The 18,267-nt window shown below is 41.3% G+C and overlaps 1 protein-coding gene across 4 annotated transcripts in view; it reads right to left on the bottom strand.

Moving 5' to 3' along the window:
• Positions 1-2,141: 2,141 nt before the first annotated feature.
• MYO16 (myosin XVI) overlaps positions 2,142-18,267 on the bottom strand; it is a 904,557-nt gene continuing 888,431 nt past the window's right edge. For 3 of the 4 annotated variants that reach the window (XM_073664248.1, XM_073664251.1, XM_073664257.1), the window contains exon 35: positions 2,142-5,084. In XM_073664248.1, the coding sequence (XP_073520349.1) occupies positions 4,938-5,084 (147 nt within the window). In that variant the 3' untranslated portion in view covers positions 2,142-4,937. The remainder of the gene's footprint in view (positions 5,085-18,267) is intronic. The other variant, XM_073664247.1, reaches the window with a different exon arrangement.

The following is an 18,267-nucleotide window of genomic DNA, read 5'->3' as shown; positions in this document are numbered from 1 at the left end:
AGCCACAGTACACTCTGAATACAGTGAAGCATGGTGGTGCAAGCATTATGATGTGGGCATGTTTCTCTTACTATGGTGCTGGACCTAGCTACCGCATACCAGGGATCATGGACCAGTTTGCATATATTAAAATACTTGAAGAGGATATGCCCTTGAAATGGGTATTTCAACAAGATAACGACCCTAAACACACCAGTAAATGAGCAAAATTTTGATTCCAGTCCAATAAAATTGAGGAACAGAGGAATTTCGGGAAAGAAGTAAGTAAGCCTGGAAAAAGTAGAGACCATTTGTGAAGATGCTCCATGTTGTAAAGGAAATGTTTGTAAAGTTATGCACCCGCTATCTATTGTACATAATTCCCACCAAGTTACTGTACAGTAAAAAACTGTTTATTGTTGACTGGTGGGCTCTCTCATTAAACCTCTCAATATCTGGTCCTGGACAGCTGAAGTCACCGGCATCATGCGGTCTGCAAGGCCGTAACGCCTCGTAGACATATTACACACACCCAGCCATCTTCATGTAGAATGCCGGGGCATGAAAGACGAGTGCCTCGACCACGGCTACCATGCCAACTTACATAAGTGTGCATATGGAGATAGCTGTCAGTCATTGATAGGACCGTCCACTGGTCCAAAAATACCAAAAAGAGTCGAGGATAAAATGAATAAAACACAGGTTATACTGAATCTTTTTTCGCAAAACTATATGTCAATCTATTGAGCTCCCCCTGCTCTATAATATGGTGCCTGCAGATGACAGCATTTTCATAGTGACAGGTTCCCTTAAAAGGGAACCTGTCAATTGTTTCATACTGCCTAAACCACAAGCAGCATTATTCAGAGACTGGCTCTGTAATTGCAGCCGTGTATGCTCACTCTGAAATGCTGAAACATTTCTGACGAAACATACTTTTCCACAACCGCTCCTCTAGAATGACAAGTGTCTCCCTATGTGAGAGTATAAGAGAAATTTTTCAGTCAAGGGGATCAGGGAGAAGCCACACAGAACCTGCCTATTGGACTAGTTATCATGGTAAAATGGTACAAGTTATGCTACAGAGTTTATGAGTGAAACATACATGGTTGTAATAACAAAGATAGTATCTTGATTCATGCTGCCCATAGTTATGGACAGCTGACAGGTTCACTTTAAAGAGGTTGTCCGGTCAAAACAGATGAGTCTGCAGTCATGCTGTGTGACTGCAGATTTATGAATCACCCAGCGCATGCCCTGTGTGCTGCGGGGATTTGCCAGTTTCACACCCGGTAATGGAGGGTATGCATGAGTTATACATACCTCCGGCTAGTGGTTGCAACCTCACCCCATACACTTGTATAGAGCTGAGGCCGCGCCTACTGGCCAGTGGATACATACCCTCCGTTACCAGGTCTGAAACTGGTGAATCCCCTCAGCTCACAGTGCATGCGCTGTGGGGATTCATTAGTCTGCGGTCACACAGAGTGACTGCAGACTTATCAGTTTTGACTGGACTACCCCTTTAAATTCATTGTCACATTTATGAAACAAATATGAAATTAGCTTGACCATCTAGTTAAGTATGTTTTAACAGTCCTCTGTAGCACTGATTTCAGGTTTTGTGGTCAATCTTCTGACAGACTCCCTTTTAGGCGCTTCTACATGGGTGTAGCTAAAGAAGGCTCTATATTATGCTGCAAGTAAGTGAGTCAATAACTATAACCGTCAAGTTTGTGTATAACTAGAAATTATTTCTTACATGAATGCGTTTGAGATAAAAGATATTGTCGTCCCGGATGACACCGGCGAGATCACGCAGATCCCACCGCTGCCACCAGTTTGTCAATGGACATAACTTTGCTACCTCCAATTGTCAGGGCAGTTACACAATTGACTGATGAGTGATGGGAGGGACCACGGCTGCTTCCACTACTAGGCCAGTTATTGGTGAACTCACAGTGAGCGTATGGTATATACATCTCTGATTTCAGTTCATGGAATATATATTTTTTCCCCCAGTACGGTCACTGCCAACTCCACAATAACAAAATGAACTGCCAGCTGCCACCACCAATAGTTTATATAGGCTGATTGGACACCTGTTACAGGTAGTATATGGCTTCAGCGGTGCAGTTTACAGAGCAAGAGGAACAGGGCTATAACATTTTATATTTTTAATCCGGAAAGGTAGGCAGTATTTATATTATCCAAAATTGGAACAAAACAATATGGTATATACAATTACATAGCATAAAAAGAATAACAAAAGGAAATTACTAAACTTGTGTCACAAAATGGCTCAGAGCTTAGTGGAGGGAGGTATGTCTTAGGAAAATGCACAGATCTATTGCAAGCTGTACCTTCCAGGTCTGGCTAAACACAAGAACCCAAATTATGCTTTTTATTAGATCAAGATTATGCCCACATACCTCTCCTTGGTGAGCTCATTTGGGGGCTGGTTGTGGGATGTGCTAGGTCTGTTAGAATTTTATGAAATCTTTAATTTTTAGGATATCTTTTCCCCTGGAGTTCCCAGACGGTACATATTGTCATCATGTTTCCTATCAGGATTTTACCTTTCTATAAAGATGAAACATGTCATAGATAATAACAAATAATAATCTTTTTATTTATATAGCGCCAGCATGGATAGCATCGTTCATCAGACCAATTAAGTTGGAGGGGTTAGAACGGCACTATGGTGATGTGAATGAATGCATTATGTTCGTCTATTCACTATGACACTGAAAATACATCTCCCATAAATATCGGATCGATACAAACCTCAATATTAATCACTGACCACTGGCTCCAAAGTGTCTCAGACCAGCCCTTTGAACAGAGGAAGCTCTTGACTTGGAAGTGTACTTCCCCGCCTCTGAAAAAATGAATCCCAGTCTTGGTTGCTGGTTATCAGAGACGATCTCTTCTTGTAATTACCTGATCTCTGCACTATGTCCCTATGTCAAAGGAGGTTGAAGTGTCAGCTCTCTCTTATTTCCCCCAGTTATAATTAATTTCTTAATTCCCAGTTATATTTAATCCCATATGTTCAATGTAAGGGTAATATGTCCCCTCTCTGGAGATATCTTTATGGATTTTAATTTTCCTCTATGACACAAATAAACCCAGTTTCTTCATATTTTTCAGTAAATGTATTTATTTCTAGGAAATAAAACAAAAATGAGTTAATGAATGTTTATTATCTGCATTTATTCTCTTTATCTTAAAGGAAGAGCAACAGCACCATTCATGAATAATTATAAAAAATCTGGCAGTAAATGTGGACAGTGACAGAATTCTCTTGAAATTTTCTTTCGGCTCTTTTTGCAGTAGACAGGGGAATCTACGTAGAAGAGAAGAAGACCCTTATGAACATCTATGAACAGGAAACTTCTAAGATTGAGTTACTATATAATTAGGGTAGAGTATTCCTATATATCACATCCCTAATAAATGCTAATAATATAACATCCATAAACCTCATGATTATATATCATGTCATCACCAGCAATCATTTATAAACATATTATTTACAAAGGTTTATACAAATTCTAATGTCACATGTGCTATATAATCAATACAAGTCCTCCATATGTCATGGAGAGTGAGGGAACTTTTTCCATGGTTCAGTGCTTAAGAGTAAGGTACAGATTAGAAAAACTGATAAACACCTCAAAGGAGGAGAATATGTGTGATTGAGATGTTTACTAGTTTTACCATTTTAGGAAAATATCTCAGCAAGCTGTATGCCCCATTAATGAGTGCATAGGAGTCGACTATTCGTAGCTTCTCTCCCATTATAAGTAAGGACACAAATAGAAACACTCATATAATATATTATATACAATTACCGTATATTCTGTATAGTAGATTTTCCAATATATAAAATGTTCCTTACAAATTGATACCCTAATATCTTAGAACTATGCTATACATTTACATTTCATTCTTAGACAATTTGAGGGGACACCTGGCATCACATAGGGCAAATTTATTAGTTGTCCGGGGCATCAAGTAGGTCACAAGTTAATGGGATTAGTGCTGTTGGTGTATTCGACTAATATTTCCACCAGGGAAAGTTGTAATTTAGAGATAAATTACAAAGACAAAGATAAAAGCTTAGATGGATGAATACTTTACAGCAAGAGACCCAATAAATAACTATTTTATGGTATGTTTTTTATAGCTTTTTTTTTTAGGTTTCTTCCTTTCTTATTTGACCTATTTAATTGTAAATTTATATATATATATATGTCCTCCAAGCATGTTTGTCTATTTGTTACTTGGGCCCATTCGAGAAAATTATTCTTAAGGCCTAACTTCTATCTATACAGAAAAAGTGCATGTCTACGTTTAAACGCATTGTAAACCTTGCTGTTATAATTGCACATATATTTGTTAATAGGAAATATATCTTAATGATTGCTCCATAGTCAGCTCCTCATGGGTTGGCTTCTCTTGGATCTTTCAGACAGATCATTGATTAAGAGGCCAGATCCCCTGGAGGAGTCTCTGGCAGCTGGTCAGTCTGAATCTGATTCATTCTATTTTCTTGTATGTTTGACTTCCCAATCTATATGTTCGCACTGGTTCCCTATTTGACATAGGTCCATTCTGTTTCCCTGGTCTAACATTCACAGTGTAAGGGCCCCACCATGCTGTCTTATTAGGACTCCATTCTTTTTTAAATGAGGCTTGGATACAAGACACACATTACAATTCATCACATCACACATATATATATATATATATTAACATAAATCCGCATTGACACCAAGACATTGAAATAACTCATGCTCTCCATTTACACAAAATGTTACAACAATAAAAAACACTTTATGTATATATTGCGCATTCTTTGTCTGATATATATGATATATATAGACAAAAATCTGGCAGCAAAAAGTTTTTTTGCTATAGAAGGTGATGGCTTCTCCAATGATCACCTCCATTTAAGATGACTGTGTGGGAGCAGTATTTCTCTTCTCAGTTAAGTCTTTCTGCCAGGCCTCTCCCTCTTCACAAAGCTTTCTTCTCCAGTCCATTAGCTCTTGCAATGCAGCACTCTCATTCTCTGACATTCTTAACTGATGAATGACCTAGAAGTTAGAAGAATCAAGTCATCATCTACATTTCAGTTTAATCTTTATTAAAGAAAATTTGCCAAAAGGTTTTTGCTATGTAATCTGATAACAGCTTGATGTGGGGGCTGAGAGCCTGATTCCAGTGGTGTGGAAAAGAAGTGTGCAAATGCATAGGGATCACCATATAAAATCACTTATGTTATTATTAATGACGTAAGACTTTACTATAAATCTAGTGTAGCTTTCAAATGTTAGCAGAATGGATGACAAAAATTATTATTTTTTTCTACAAAAAGTAAACGCATTATATAATCTTATCATACTGGAAAATCAAGAAATAATAGATTTAGTCTTTGAAAATATTACAAAAAAAGCAATGCCATAAAACAGTCTACATCCATAGAGGCCCCTTAATCTCTCTAGCGATTGAAAAACAAATTTCCAATTAATCCAAATTAATCGTGGGAAGAGCCCCACAGGTCTTAGTGTACATTTTGTACAATATTTCATTAATGTTCTTTTGCTAATGAATGTTTATGTCATTGCCTGGAGTACAGAGGGAAACACCATGACTCCAATTAGTTTAATATAATTATTAATTACATTATATTGTACTTCTGCCAACAGAAAAAAACATATGCATTCACAAGACTCTTTATATAATCTTTAAAATAAGCTAGGTTGCTAGTAAATGGATAAAATATATGGGAAAGCTAATCACCTTTTATGGGAATGTTTAAGTATAAGATGTTCTGTACAAGATTAGGCTACGTTCACATGTCCTCTAATCATCAGTTAGAACGGATGCAGCAGCAATCTGTTAACAAAATAGTTCTGAAGAAACTTTTTTGCCCAGCTTAAAAAAAAACTGGATCAGTTTTTTTAACATTGAAGTCTATGGAAAACGGATTAGTTTATTAGCCATTAGTGATGAGCGAGCGTGCTCATTTAATCCTTTCGCCAAGCATGCTCGGGTGCTTTCCGAGTATCTTCGGTGTGCTCGTATATTAAGTTTCAGTCCCTGTGTCTGCATGATTTATGACTGTTAGTCAGCCTCAACACATGCAGGGATTGCCTGTTTGCTAGGGAATTCTCACATGTGTTGAAGCTGACTAACAGTCATAAATCATGCAGACACAGGAACTTGAACTTAATATACGAGCATGCCGAAGATACTCGGAAAGCACCCGAGCTTGCTTGGTGACAGGGTTAAACGAGCATGCTCGCTCATCGCTATTAGCCATCTGTTTTTCTTTCCTTTGAAAGGATCTGTCTTTTGCTTACTGGATCAGTTTCAAATGGAACAAAGCAGATGGCTATTTAATGGATCTGTTTTCCAAAGACTTCAATATTAAAAAAATAAGATCCAGTTGAAATCAATTCTTTTTAGCTGGACAAAAAAGTTGTGTCTACACAACATTTTTGTTAATAGATTGCTGTTGGATCTGTTCTAATGGATGATTACTGGATATGTGAACATAGCCTTAGACTTGCTTCTAAAGTTGGCCATACACATGAGATAGTTGTTGACCAAGCATTCATTTATTTGGTGGGCAGGTTTCTCACCCGACTCGACCATACACATTAGCACTCAGCTTAGTGTTCATGTGATTTCCACTGGAGAGAGGAGAAGATGCTGACAGATACCATTGGCAGCAGCTTATTTCCCCTGAAAACAAAAGGATTTTTCATTTCAATTCCAACAGCCCAATTCTTCCAAAACACATCAGATAGTGGTGCCTAAATTGTCAGCCATGCCGAAATTGTTGGGTTCAGCCAACTTTAATTTATGTATAGGGGTCTTAACTTTCCCAGCTAATGCCACTATTCACATTAGACTAAAGTCCACCAAACAGGCTGATAATGTACATAGGGGTTTCCTGTCTCACAGGCCGACAGGTGATGATGATGATTGCTAGTTATGCCAAAATTGTTGGGTTCAGCTAACTTTCATCTGTGTATGGGGGCCTTAACTTTACCAGTTATTAATGCCACCATTCACATTAGTCTAAAGTCTACCAAACCAGCTGATAATGTGTATAGAGGCTTCCTGGCTTACCCCCAACAGGTGATGATGACGATGGCTACATTAGTTGAGGACAGGATGGAGAAGAAGTATTTGTAACCAAGTCAGATTGTGTACATACAATGATACCATGAACTATTTTTATGTGACATATACTTCCTTGCAAATGTGAATATTTGAGGCACTCTTAGGCTCCCATACACATGATATAGCTGTTGGCTTTATGATTATTTGGTTGTAAAATATAAAATATCTCTTCTGGCTGCCCCATAAACAGAAACATTCAACTATGTTGAACGTTCAACTTTTTTTTTAGGGAAAGAGTGGAGATACCAGTGGCTTATTTCCTGAATAACAAAAGTATACGGTGCTAAAGTTTAAACTGCCTGAACCTTATTCAGGTGAAAGTGATCATTCAATACTATTTTATATTCCCCTAGTAAGGGCTCTTTCACACGTTAGTGTGTCTGGTACGTGTGGTGACAGTTTCCACACATACTGGAGACACTGACATGTGTTTCCATGGACCGTGTGTCTGTGGGCAAAACACGCTGACATGTCCGTTTTTAACATGCTGCATGGTCCGCAAAGTGTCTCACCCTGAACACACATGGATGACATTTGTGTGTCATCACTGTGACATGTACCGGTGCCTGGGAATCAGTGGTACAGTTAGCACTGTTCCTAAGCGCTGGGTGCTGAAGGAATCTCTCATCATTGTCCCCTGCTCGTGCTGTCATCAGCACCAGCAGGGACTATGTTGGGAGTAGTAGTCTGCACCTGCTGTGTCCTGGTGTAAAAATAAGAATAAAATAATAAAATCCTTATACTCATCTGTCCGGATATGTCCCCCACTATAATTCATGTGACTGCTCACATCAAGGAGTCGGGAAGAATGACTCCTGCAGCGAGCAGGCCCTGGAGCTTCACTGCACTCAATGAGTGAAAGGACACCGCCGGCTGAGTGCAGCTCCGGGGTCTGCTTGCTGCAAGAGTCATTCTCCCCGGCTCCTCTGCTGAGCGGTCACATGGATTACAGCAGGGGACACTTAGGACAGGTGAGTACATAGATTTTTTTATTTTATTCTTATTTTTACAGGTGGACACTGGGGGAGAAGACTACTACTCTCATCATTAACCCGTGCTGGTGCAGCGCTGGAATGGGGACTATGATGAGGACAGCGTTCAGCACCTGGCACTTGGGAACAGAGTTAACTGTACTGCTGATTCCCAAACGCTGGTACATGTGATGCTGATGCACACAGGAGGCACACATCTGCTACACAGGTGTAAACGGACACGGATATCTCTGGTACAGGTTTTTCCGGTACCAAAAATATCCGGACGTGTGAAACTGGCTTAACACAAAGACAGGTCTCTGGATAAAATTAGTACTGCACATGTAATTATTGTGTCACTCCTTCCATTAGACAGGGACATGTTTCCTTTTGTTTCACTGTTTGTTTATTTGTTTTGTTTTTCATTTGCTTGTGTTTTTTTTTCCGAGTTCTAAAGTACTTCAAAATTGGTTGGCACTAGTGATGAGCAAGTATGTTTTGTTAACCCTTTCGCAGAGTATACTCGGGCGAGCACCGAGTATTTACAGCGTGCTCGGGCTTTAAGATTTTGTCGCTCCGTGATCATGATTTGCAACTGTTTGACAGATTTAATACATGTGAGGAATGCTGGAAAAACAGGCATTCCTCACATGTATTAAATCTGTCAAACAGATGCAAATCATGTTCATGGAGCGACGAAAACTTAAAGCCCGAGCACGCTATAAATATTCGGTGCTTGCCCGAGTATACTCGGCGAAAGGGTTAACAAAACATACTCGCTCATCATTAGTTGGCACTAAACAATCCAAAATAGGCCATAATGGCAAAGCCTGGGCTATCAATGACATTAACATTATTAAGCCTATTAAGCCAGTTGGACCTTAAAGAATGTGAAATTATGTTTTCAGAATAGGCTATACTGTGAGAGTACATGAGGGATAAAACTATTTCTACCCATTATGTCTTATATGCTGCATTTACACCAGTTTTTCCACTGCAGAGTCTGTGTTTTGATTTGCAATTGACTCTGAGCTCTTGGGAGGAGACTGACTGCTATGATATCTCCCATGCACACCACATTGAGAGGTACTCCTTAGCACACAGACAGCATTGAGAAAATGTTACAGCACTACTGAGTAATGTAGATGTCAATCCAGCTTCTGGTCTGAGATAAAGACTTGATAGAAAGCACAGTACAATCGTTCTGTATCTTCTTCTGCTTGTTTTATCACGTTGTTACTCACTCATCCTCCCTCCTCCTTTCTCCATAGAGTATCATAAGTTGTGTAACCTCATGCCTCACTGTGCTAGCAGTCGGTCTTGTCTTGAGCAAAATGGAGTTGAATTGTTTTTAAGACTGGATGATGACTTCAAGGGTAGGGGAAGAAGAGGCTCATAAGTGGAGAAAGAAGAGCTCTCTGATAACATATATACAAAGTTTCATATATTTGCTTGAACTGATTTAAGTAAAGCTTGTTGAAAGAACAATTCCAATGTAAACTCTAGGCCATATTTAAATAGTGGACCTTTAAGTAAATCAAGTATTAAAAGGGGTTATCCGAGAGTTGCTTATTTTTGCTATCGGGTAAAGAACTTACACGCAGGTGCATAATAACTATCTGCCTGTTTTTACCTAGAGCCAATCTCTGCTGGCACAGACTGCTCCTGCTGACAATTCTGCTAATTTATTTTACCTCATGTCAACAAAGCAGCTTTTCCTCTCTGTTTTGTTGATGAGGCATCATGGCCCACTTCATGCTGATTGACAGTTGGCTCTCCGGAGCAAGGCAGTAGTGAGTCAGCAGTTAATCAGCATGAAATTAGCAGTAACAGAGCAGAGTAGAAAACAAGAAGCTTCTCTATCAATATGGCATCATCAGAAGCCACAGAATCACCAACAGGAGTGGTCCGTGACTGCTCTGAGCCAGCACAGATCGGCCAGAACAGGCAGATAGTTAGCAACTACCTGCTTGAAAGTTTTTAGCTGCACAGCAAAAAATAAAACAAAGTCCCAGATAAAGTCTTTAGGCTATGTGCGCTTTTTTGAAGCATTTTTGTACATCAATAAATGCTTTTTGGAGATAAATAAAGTTATTTGAAAAAGAACAAGGGACATTGCTTTAACCCTTGGATTACCGTCAGAACTGGGGTGAGTATACTAGTTAATTTAAGAATGTCTGTTGTATTTCAAATAAAGTGTTTGCTCTGTGTCTGTGTATTTATTTAACTCTTTACTTTACTTTAATTAGGTTTGGTGATGAAAGGGTCTGATTGACACCTTGTCATCACCAAACAAAAGAGCTAGGTGTCAGCTAATCCCATTCACCTAATCTTCATTAGCATTTCCATTCATGTAATTTCTGGGGCAGCTGTGAGCTGTTATTTTTAGCCTAGGAAGATGCCATTAGGCAAACATGGTCCCTGGCTATTATTAACAGCTCACAGCTGTTTAGTTAGCCACTACGTCCCCATGAACAGCAAGAAGCAGCGCTTTGGACGCAGCGTATTTTTGCTGCATCCAAAACGCTGTGTTCTAATGCCGCACTTTTGTTGTCTGTACATGTGAATCCACCGCATATAATGACACTTTAATCAGTCAAAATCTGCAGCGGAGACTAGCATGTCCACTACAGAAATTTACATCTGCGGGTGAGTTTGGGTACGTGGCACAATCAGGAGCTGCTGTGGGTTTGATGCTGCATGCTTATGCAGCATCAAGCCCGAAGCGTCCAGATGTTACAGCATAGTGGATGGAAATCCCATGTCCATTATGCAAGCATCTGAGGCTGCAGATCACCCATGGACACTGACATGTGACGCGTCTTTCAGGCCCGCAGAATGTCAAATTCTCTTGCGGAGTCGCTAGTCTCTGCAACAGAAATTTGACCACTAGAATGCATTGACTGCGATAAATCCGCATAGTTCAGTGAACACATGTGAATTTACCTGCGTTCAATAGAATGCAACATTTTGGATGCAGCATAAATATGCTGCATCCAAAGCGCTGCTATGTCCGGATCGTGGACACATAGCCTAAAAAATAATAAAAAACCAGCTGAGGGAAAGCCGACCGCTGGGGGCTGATATAAGTATCCAGGGAAGGGGCCATTAACCAAAAATGTTCCCTGGCTATTAATAACCGCCCACAGCTGTTTGCTTAGCCTTTACTGGCTAGATTACAGGGGGGCCCCAGAACAAAAATTGACATAGGGTCCCCCTATAAAATCTAACCAGAAAAGGCTAAATAGACAGCTGTGGGCTGATATTAATAGCCAGGGAAGGGACCATAAATACTAGCCCCCTCCGCGGCTAGTAATATCACCCCCCAGCAGTCCCAGAAATGGCACATCCACTAGATGCACCAAATCTGGCGCCTAGCCTCCACTCTTCCCACTGCCTGTAGCAGAGGCGAGTGGGGTAATGGGGTTGGGGTCCCTTGTATTTGCGGCTGACTTGTAGTCCAGGTTAGTAATGGAGGGTGTCTATAAGACACCCCCATTACTAACCGCGTAGTAAAGTTTTCACCGCTTTTTCAATAAAAGACACGGCCAGAATAAAGTATTTTAATAAAATAAAAATACACACAGTTTTAACATTTTTTTTATTGCATGCTCAGTCCCCAAAGCCCTTGATCTTCTGTAAATAAAAAAAAACGAAAAAAAAAACAGCCATATCCCTCACCTGTTCACCGTCACAACGTAGTCCAGATTGTCCCTCGGCGATCACTGATGTCACTGCTGTAGAAGACAGCAATGTACACTGAAGGGTGTAATCACTCCTGTCAGTGTACATGGCTCTGCTGCAGGAGTGAGGTCACTTGGGTTCATCAGCTGAACATCAGCCCCGATGACCTCAGCATCAGTGGTTCGTGGGAACATTCTTGAGAATATTCCCATGCAGCACTGGTGCCATAAAGTGAGCTCACATGAATTCAGGTCCTGGCAGCGCAACGATGCACACTGCCTGGAGCAAGTGCGCTCTCGTCAGTGTACCACCTGCCGCTGGGAGGATCACATCACCGGGGGACATCTCGAAGACTGGCAGGTGAGGATAGTGTTTTTTTTACATTTTTTATAAAAATTTTTACACATCGCGCAGCCCCGGCTCAGCTGAGGACACTACTACTCCCCTCATCTGTGCCGCTCTTACTGTTATCAGCGGAAGCGGCGGTTGGTTGATGGGAGTAGTAGTCCTCCTTTGCCACTTCTATGTGCGTTTTTGCAGCGTTTCACTGCCCACTGACTTTAAAATGCAGCAAATCTGTAGGTATAGATATTATACCTGTGGATTTGCTGCGGTTCAATTAAAGTCAATGGGCGGGAAATGCCGCAGAAACGCTGCATAGAAAGGACATGCTGGGTTTTTAAACGCAATGGAAATCCTGAGTGGAAATTTCTGCATCATGTGCACAGCATATCAGGATTACCATTATATTAGCTGGCACACCAATTACCAAGCATTTCCGTGAAGAAAAACCGCCGCAAAAACGCTAAGTGTGCACTTAACCTTAATCCTACTGTGCTAGCAGAGACACAGGCAAAGATTTCTGTGTTACCAGGAGTTTATTCAAAACTGTTACCATTACTGACACAATAGACATGTACAGGAATTATTCCATTGGTTTAGAAAAGAAACAGCAAGCAAGGTAACAAACTATCCTACTTGATGTTTAAAAAGTTGTGCGTCTATTAAGACTAGTCATAAAAGTTATATGGAGAGTGAGAAATCAGATTTATACTATACTAGTGTAAGAAGATGGAAGTTGTGCCCACATCCCCCCCTAGTTGATGTGCTGTGATGTGATGCATGGTTTACAATGTTAAGTGATAGAGTTGTGTTCTGCCCAGTAACCAGTAGTGTGTAGGTATGGATAGATTTAAGAGTTGGGACTAGCCCAAAGTGGGGGAGGGGCTATGCAGCAAGATCAGAGAGAACTTCCTGAAAGTGAGTGAGATAGGGCCCAGCATGCAACAGAAGCAGACCTAAAGTCTGACTAGTCACCAGGGCCAGGTGACATGGGTGTCCCTGATGTGAGTGGAGACCAAGGCAGTGGACAGCAAGACCTGGAGTAGACAAAGAAAAAGTGACAAAAGAACAGAGTGATTCACCGGAGATGGGTCCTGGGACAGGACATCTAGCTGTATGGACCCAAGTTCTCAAGACAGGGAGGTAATGGGCCAGGACAGACCAGGAAATGTGAGGTGAAAAGAGTGCCCCGGGCAGTAGTTCCAAGGCATCTGCAAGTAAAGAAGTTAAGTAACTGGTTTTCCTAAGGAGGACCACTGAACAGTGGGTTGAAGTATAGGACTCTCTCTTACTGGATGGTGGTATCATTATTGGGAACCAGAGACACTCCAGAAGTACTATGCTGAGTGGTGGTGAAGGTAGAGATGCAAGCTAAGGCAGGGGTAAGTGAGCCTAGAGATGGAAAGCAGAAAATGTGTGTGAAGATGCTCCATGCTCTAAAATAAACATTCAAGAAGTTTTACGCCCGCTATCTATTATACATAGTTCCCACCAAGTTACTGTTCAGTAAAAAACTGTTTATTGTTGTCTGGTGGTCTTCCTCATTGAACCTCATCATACGGCCTGTAAGGAAGTAGCGCCTCATGGTCGAAGCCCACACACCCAGCCAGGACCCCTATCTTCATGTAGCATGCCAAGGTGGGGAAAACGAGTGCCTTGCCCATCGCCGCCACTCTGTGCCACATTACACTTTGCATAGTCAGCAGGATCGAGTTTTGCACCAGAAAGAACGAAGGGATGCAGGGAAGACTCAAGCTGCATGGAGGATGGCGACCGTTACGCAGTCTACGATGGCACCGAGTACGAACTTTAAAATGCTGGTTAGTGGTGCAGTACAAGAAGAAGGACCCACCCATCATGGGCATAGAAGACATGAAAGGGCACGAAGAACCATCCAGCCCTCCATAGGTTTCACCTACTGAAGTCAGTGTCTTACCTGGAAATGCCAGCCCGCAGTACGAGATGCCTGCCCAAAGAGGGCAAAGTGGAAAGAGAAGGCCCACCCAGTGAAGCATGATGAAGGAAAACTGGCAGAGGCATTGTGGAAACATGATGGTGTTACCAAGGAAGCTCCACCCAGTGGAAGGCGTAGCAATGATGATGAATTCGCAGTTATGCGAAGGCCGTCCCATTAGACTGCTGAGAGCCGGAGACTGTGCAGTATGACTGCAAGCGAGATTCAGTGATGGAGGGACAAGTCCTGAAGAATGAAAGTGACCCTAGCGGAGTCAGTGTGCGCTAGGGATGCCGGAACCCCAAATGACTCTGAGGGGGAGATGGAGGTAGGCCTTACACCCAGTGTGCTTTCGTGTGTTGGAGAAGGAAGTGGTCACTTGCGTCAGTTGATGGAGCAGGCGGAGAGAGAGTTGAAAATTGACACAATGGAGGGGCTGATCGCACTAATACCAGGCAGAATAATGATGCTGCTTGGGGAAGGTCTCCCCATGTTCTGGACCCACCTGGGTCTTGAATGGAGAACACACCGCAGATTCAGAGACGGAAGGGGAGCCCCTCAATCTAGCCTGGTTTGCAGCCCGAGGAAGGGCCAAGAAAGACATGGGTCTTCGAGGGGCCAGAAGGAATAAAGCCAGGTTAAGTTGGAGGCTAGAGGAGCTAATGTTGTGCCTGTTGCACCCCAGAATGGTCGAGCAGTTCAAGAGGCTCCAGTCCTAAGGACACTTAATGGACTGTGCCCTTGCCATGTGGGCTACTTCAAAGAGACAGACTTTGCCATTCTTGTTCCATGGCTCTTGCTAAGAAAGGCCAGACCAACCCAATGGACTGGTGCCAGGTTAAAAGGTCTTGGATGGTTGCGGTTCCAGGGTCCTAACCGAGTAACATTACTCTATGAGGAGAAGGGGACTTTGTATTGTTTAGTATACGTTCATGCATGACAAAATGTTTGTTGTCTTTCAGATTCTGGATGGCCGAGGACAGCCATCATTAAAGGAGGCGGAAATGTAAGAAGATGGAAATTGTGCTCTCGTTCCCTCTTGTTGATATGGGCTGGGATGTGATACAATATAATATTTTACATTGTTATGAGATAGAGTTGTGTTCTGCCCAGCAACAGGTAGTGAGTAGGTATGGATAGATTTAAGAGTTGGGACTAGGTTAGAGAAGGAGTGGCTATGAAGCAAGATCAGAGAGGACTTCCTGGTAGTGAATGAGATAGGGCGCAGCATGCAACAGAAGCAGACCTAAGGTCTGACTAGTCAGCAGAGTTGCGTGACGTGGATGTTCCTGAAGTGAGTTGAGACTGAGGCAGTGGATAGCGAAATCTAGAATAGAGAAAGGAAAAGTGACAGAGGGACAGAGTGATGTACCGGAGACAGGACGCCTAGCAGTATGGCCCTGAGTTTGCAAGACAGACAGATAATGGGGCAGGATGGAACAGGCAATGTGAGACAAAGAAAGTGCCCTGGGTGGTAGTTCCAAGGTGTCAGCAAATGGAGAAGCTAAGTAACGGCCATAGTGGCAAACTATTTCCCCTAAGGGAAAGAAGGATGTGGAACCACGGGTTGATGTATAAGACTCCCACTTACTGGATAGTGGTACTGTTATTGGGGACTGGAGAAACTCCTGGTAGTGAATGAGATAAGACCCAGCGTGCAACAGAAGCAGACCTAAGGTCTGACTAGTCAGCAGAGCTGTGTGACATGGGGGTCCCTGAAGTGAGCTGAGACTGAGGCAGTGGATAACGAAATCTGGAATAGAGAAAGGAAAAGTGACAGAAGGACAGAGTGATGTACCGGAGATGGATCCTGCGACAGGACGCCTAGCAGTATGGCCCTGAGTTTGCAAGACAGACAGATAATGGAGCAGGATGGAACAGGCAACGTGAGACAAAGAGAGTGCCCTGGGCGGTAGTTTCAAGGTGTCAGCAAGTGTAGAAGCTAAGTAATGGCCATAGTGCCAAACTATTTCCCCTGAGGGAAAGAAGGGTGTGGAACCGCGGGTTAAAGTATAGGACTCCCACTTACTGGACGGTGGTACTGTTATTGGGGACTGGAGACACTCCCAAAGTACTGTGCTGGATGATGATGAAGATAGAGATGCTAGCTGAGGTAGAGGCAAGTGAGCCTAGAGAAGGAAAGCAAAAACTGTGAGTGAAGATGCTCCATGTTCTAAAAGAGATGTTTGTGACGTTATGCACTGGCTATCTATTGTACACAGTTCTTACCAAGTAACTGTTCAGTAAAAAACTGATGGTCTCCCTCATTGAACCTCTCAACACCTGGTCAGTCGAAGTCACCAGCATCATGCGGCCTTCAAGAGAGTAGCGCCCCCATTGACAAAGCCAACATACCCCCATCTTCATGTAGAGTGCCTGGGCGTGAAAGAGGAGTACTTTGCCCATGGCTACCACCCTGCGCCATGTTACACTTGCCTTTCTGCAACAAGGCACCCAAGAAGCAACAGCACATGCACATTGTATTGAAATGAACAAGATTTATAGAAAACTAGATCAGCAACAACCATTTGTAATGTACTTTTCTCGCAAGGAGCTTAAAGTGTATGAATGCATATTCAATAGGCAGACCACATTTACATGTGTGACATATGTGACATGTGTTTTGGGGGAAAAATGCTTTCCAAGAACTGATCCTACTAGTAGTGAATTAAAAATCCTTCCAGAGTATAGTCATAAATAGTAAAAATCTAAATTTGTTCCATAAAATTAGACACCAAGAAACCAATAACTGCTTATGCTTTTAATTACTGCAAGATTCCTGCGCCTCACCTTTATTTTGGCTGTTAATTTTTGAGAATTCAATATAGGCCTGCCAGCATAGTCACCAGCAACATTAAACTTCAGAGCTGTATACTCTGACATTCTGTTCACTGCAGCTGTATACATCTGAACCAATAAATAACATCAAATTGTAGACGAGATAGTTAGGAGCTGCATGTTACAGAAGCATTGGCCGTGAACCCTTTTTTTAGGATGCCTGTATTAAAATCTTTACAGTCCCTGCTTCATTGATTTAACAATCATATCATCATATGAAGTCTAGTTAAATTTTAGCACTGAGTTTTTATGTATTTTCTTCTGCTAAGGACCATTAATATAACAATCTGACAAAACATATGTTCTAATAAATTATCGAAACATTATTGTGACTGTAAAATATCAACAGAAACAATATATATCCCAAACACACAAATGCGGTGAAGCATTATACAACACTACTGTAGCAAAAAGGAGGGTGTAGGCTAGTAAAGGACCATCTTTATGCTATCATTAGTGAAATGACTGGAGACTTCATACACGAGCAGAAGTTTTTCCCTTTTTCTTTTGCTCTGGATTAAACAAGCCATATGTTGGTAATCATGCTAAGATCCTATAATTAGTGCCAATTCTGTTACATTAATTAAGCAGGTTTAAAATAAACATCAGAGAAACGACTCTATGGAGAGTTATTGGAAGCACTAAAGAAGGTTCATGAAGATACATGGTTGTATTCTAGGCTGTCATCAAGGTAGTAGATATAATGAATGTTTGATCAGGAATTATGGCAACGAGATAGAGCGTGGACATTTTATTTATTAACTAAAGATGTGCCACATATTCCTTTCATGCTGTGTTTAATAAGTGCAGAATGAATATTAATGCTGTGAATACTTTATTATGTTCTCTTAAACCTCCCAATTAGTGGTTGGAATGTACATGAACATATCATTTAAATGAACTTTAACTTGCTGCAAATACAATAATTTACGATAATTAACCTCAGATAGTAACCATCATATGCGGAAGACCATTACGTGAAATGATCAAACTGTAACGAACCCTTTAAAGTGAATGTATCATCAGAAAATGACCTATTGTTTAAATCAGGTTTTTCTGTTAATGTATTTTTCATTTTTGGCAATGTTATTTTTTCTTATCCCAGCCTGTATTAAAGCAAAAATTAGAAATTTTGCAATTTTCACAGTGGCTATTTTTGACTCATACCTTCTCTTCTGTACAGCTGACTTTTCAGAAGTCTCACTATTATTATATCACAGGAAAGATTTCAATGACAGATAACACATCTATATAGAGCTGATAATAAAGTAACTACCAATCACAATATGTGATGTT

The sequence above is a fragment of the Phyllobates terribilis genome, unplaced genomic scaffold (assembly GCF_046119375.1).
Source record: "Phyllobates terribilis strain yellow unplaced genomic scaffold, ASM4611937v1 Scaffold_2__4_contigs__length_985480577, whole genome shotgun sequence".
In the NCBI taxonomy this organism is placed as follows: domain Eukaryota; kingdom Metazoa; phylum Chordata; class Amphibia; order Anura; family Dendrobatidae; genus Phyllobates; species Phyllobates terribilis.
The sequence above is the reverse complement of the archived record's forward strand: the minus strand, read 5'-3'. Positions and strand labels throughout refer to the sequence as shown.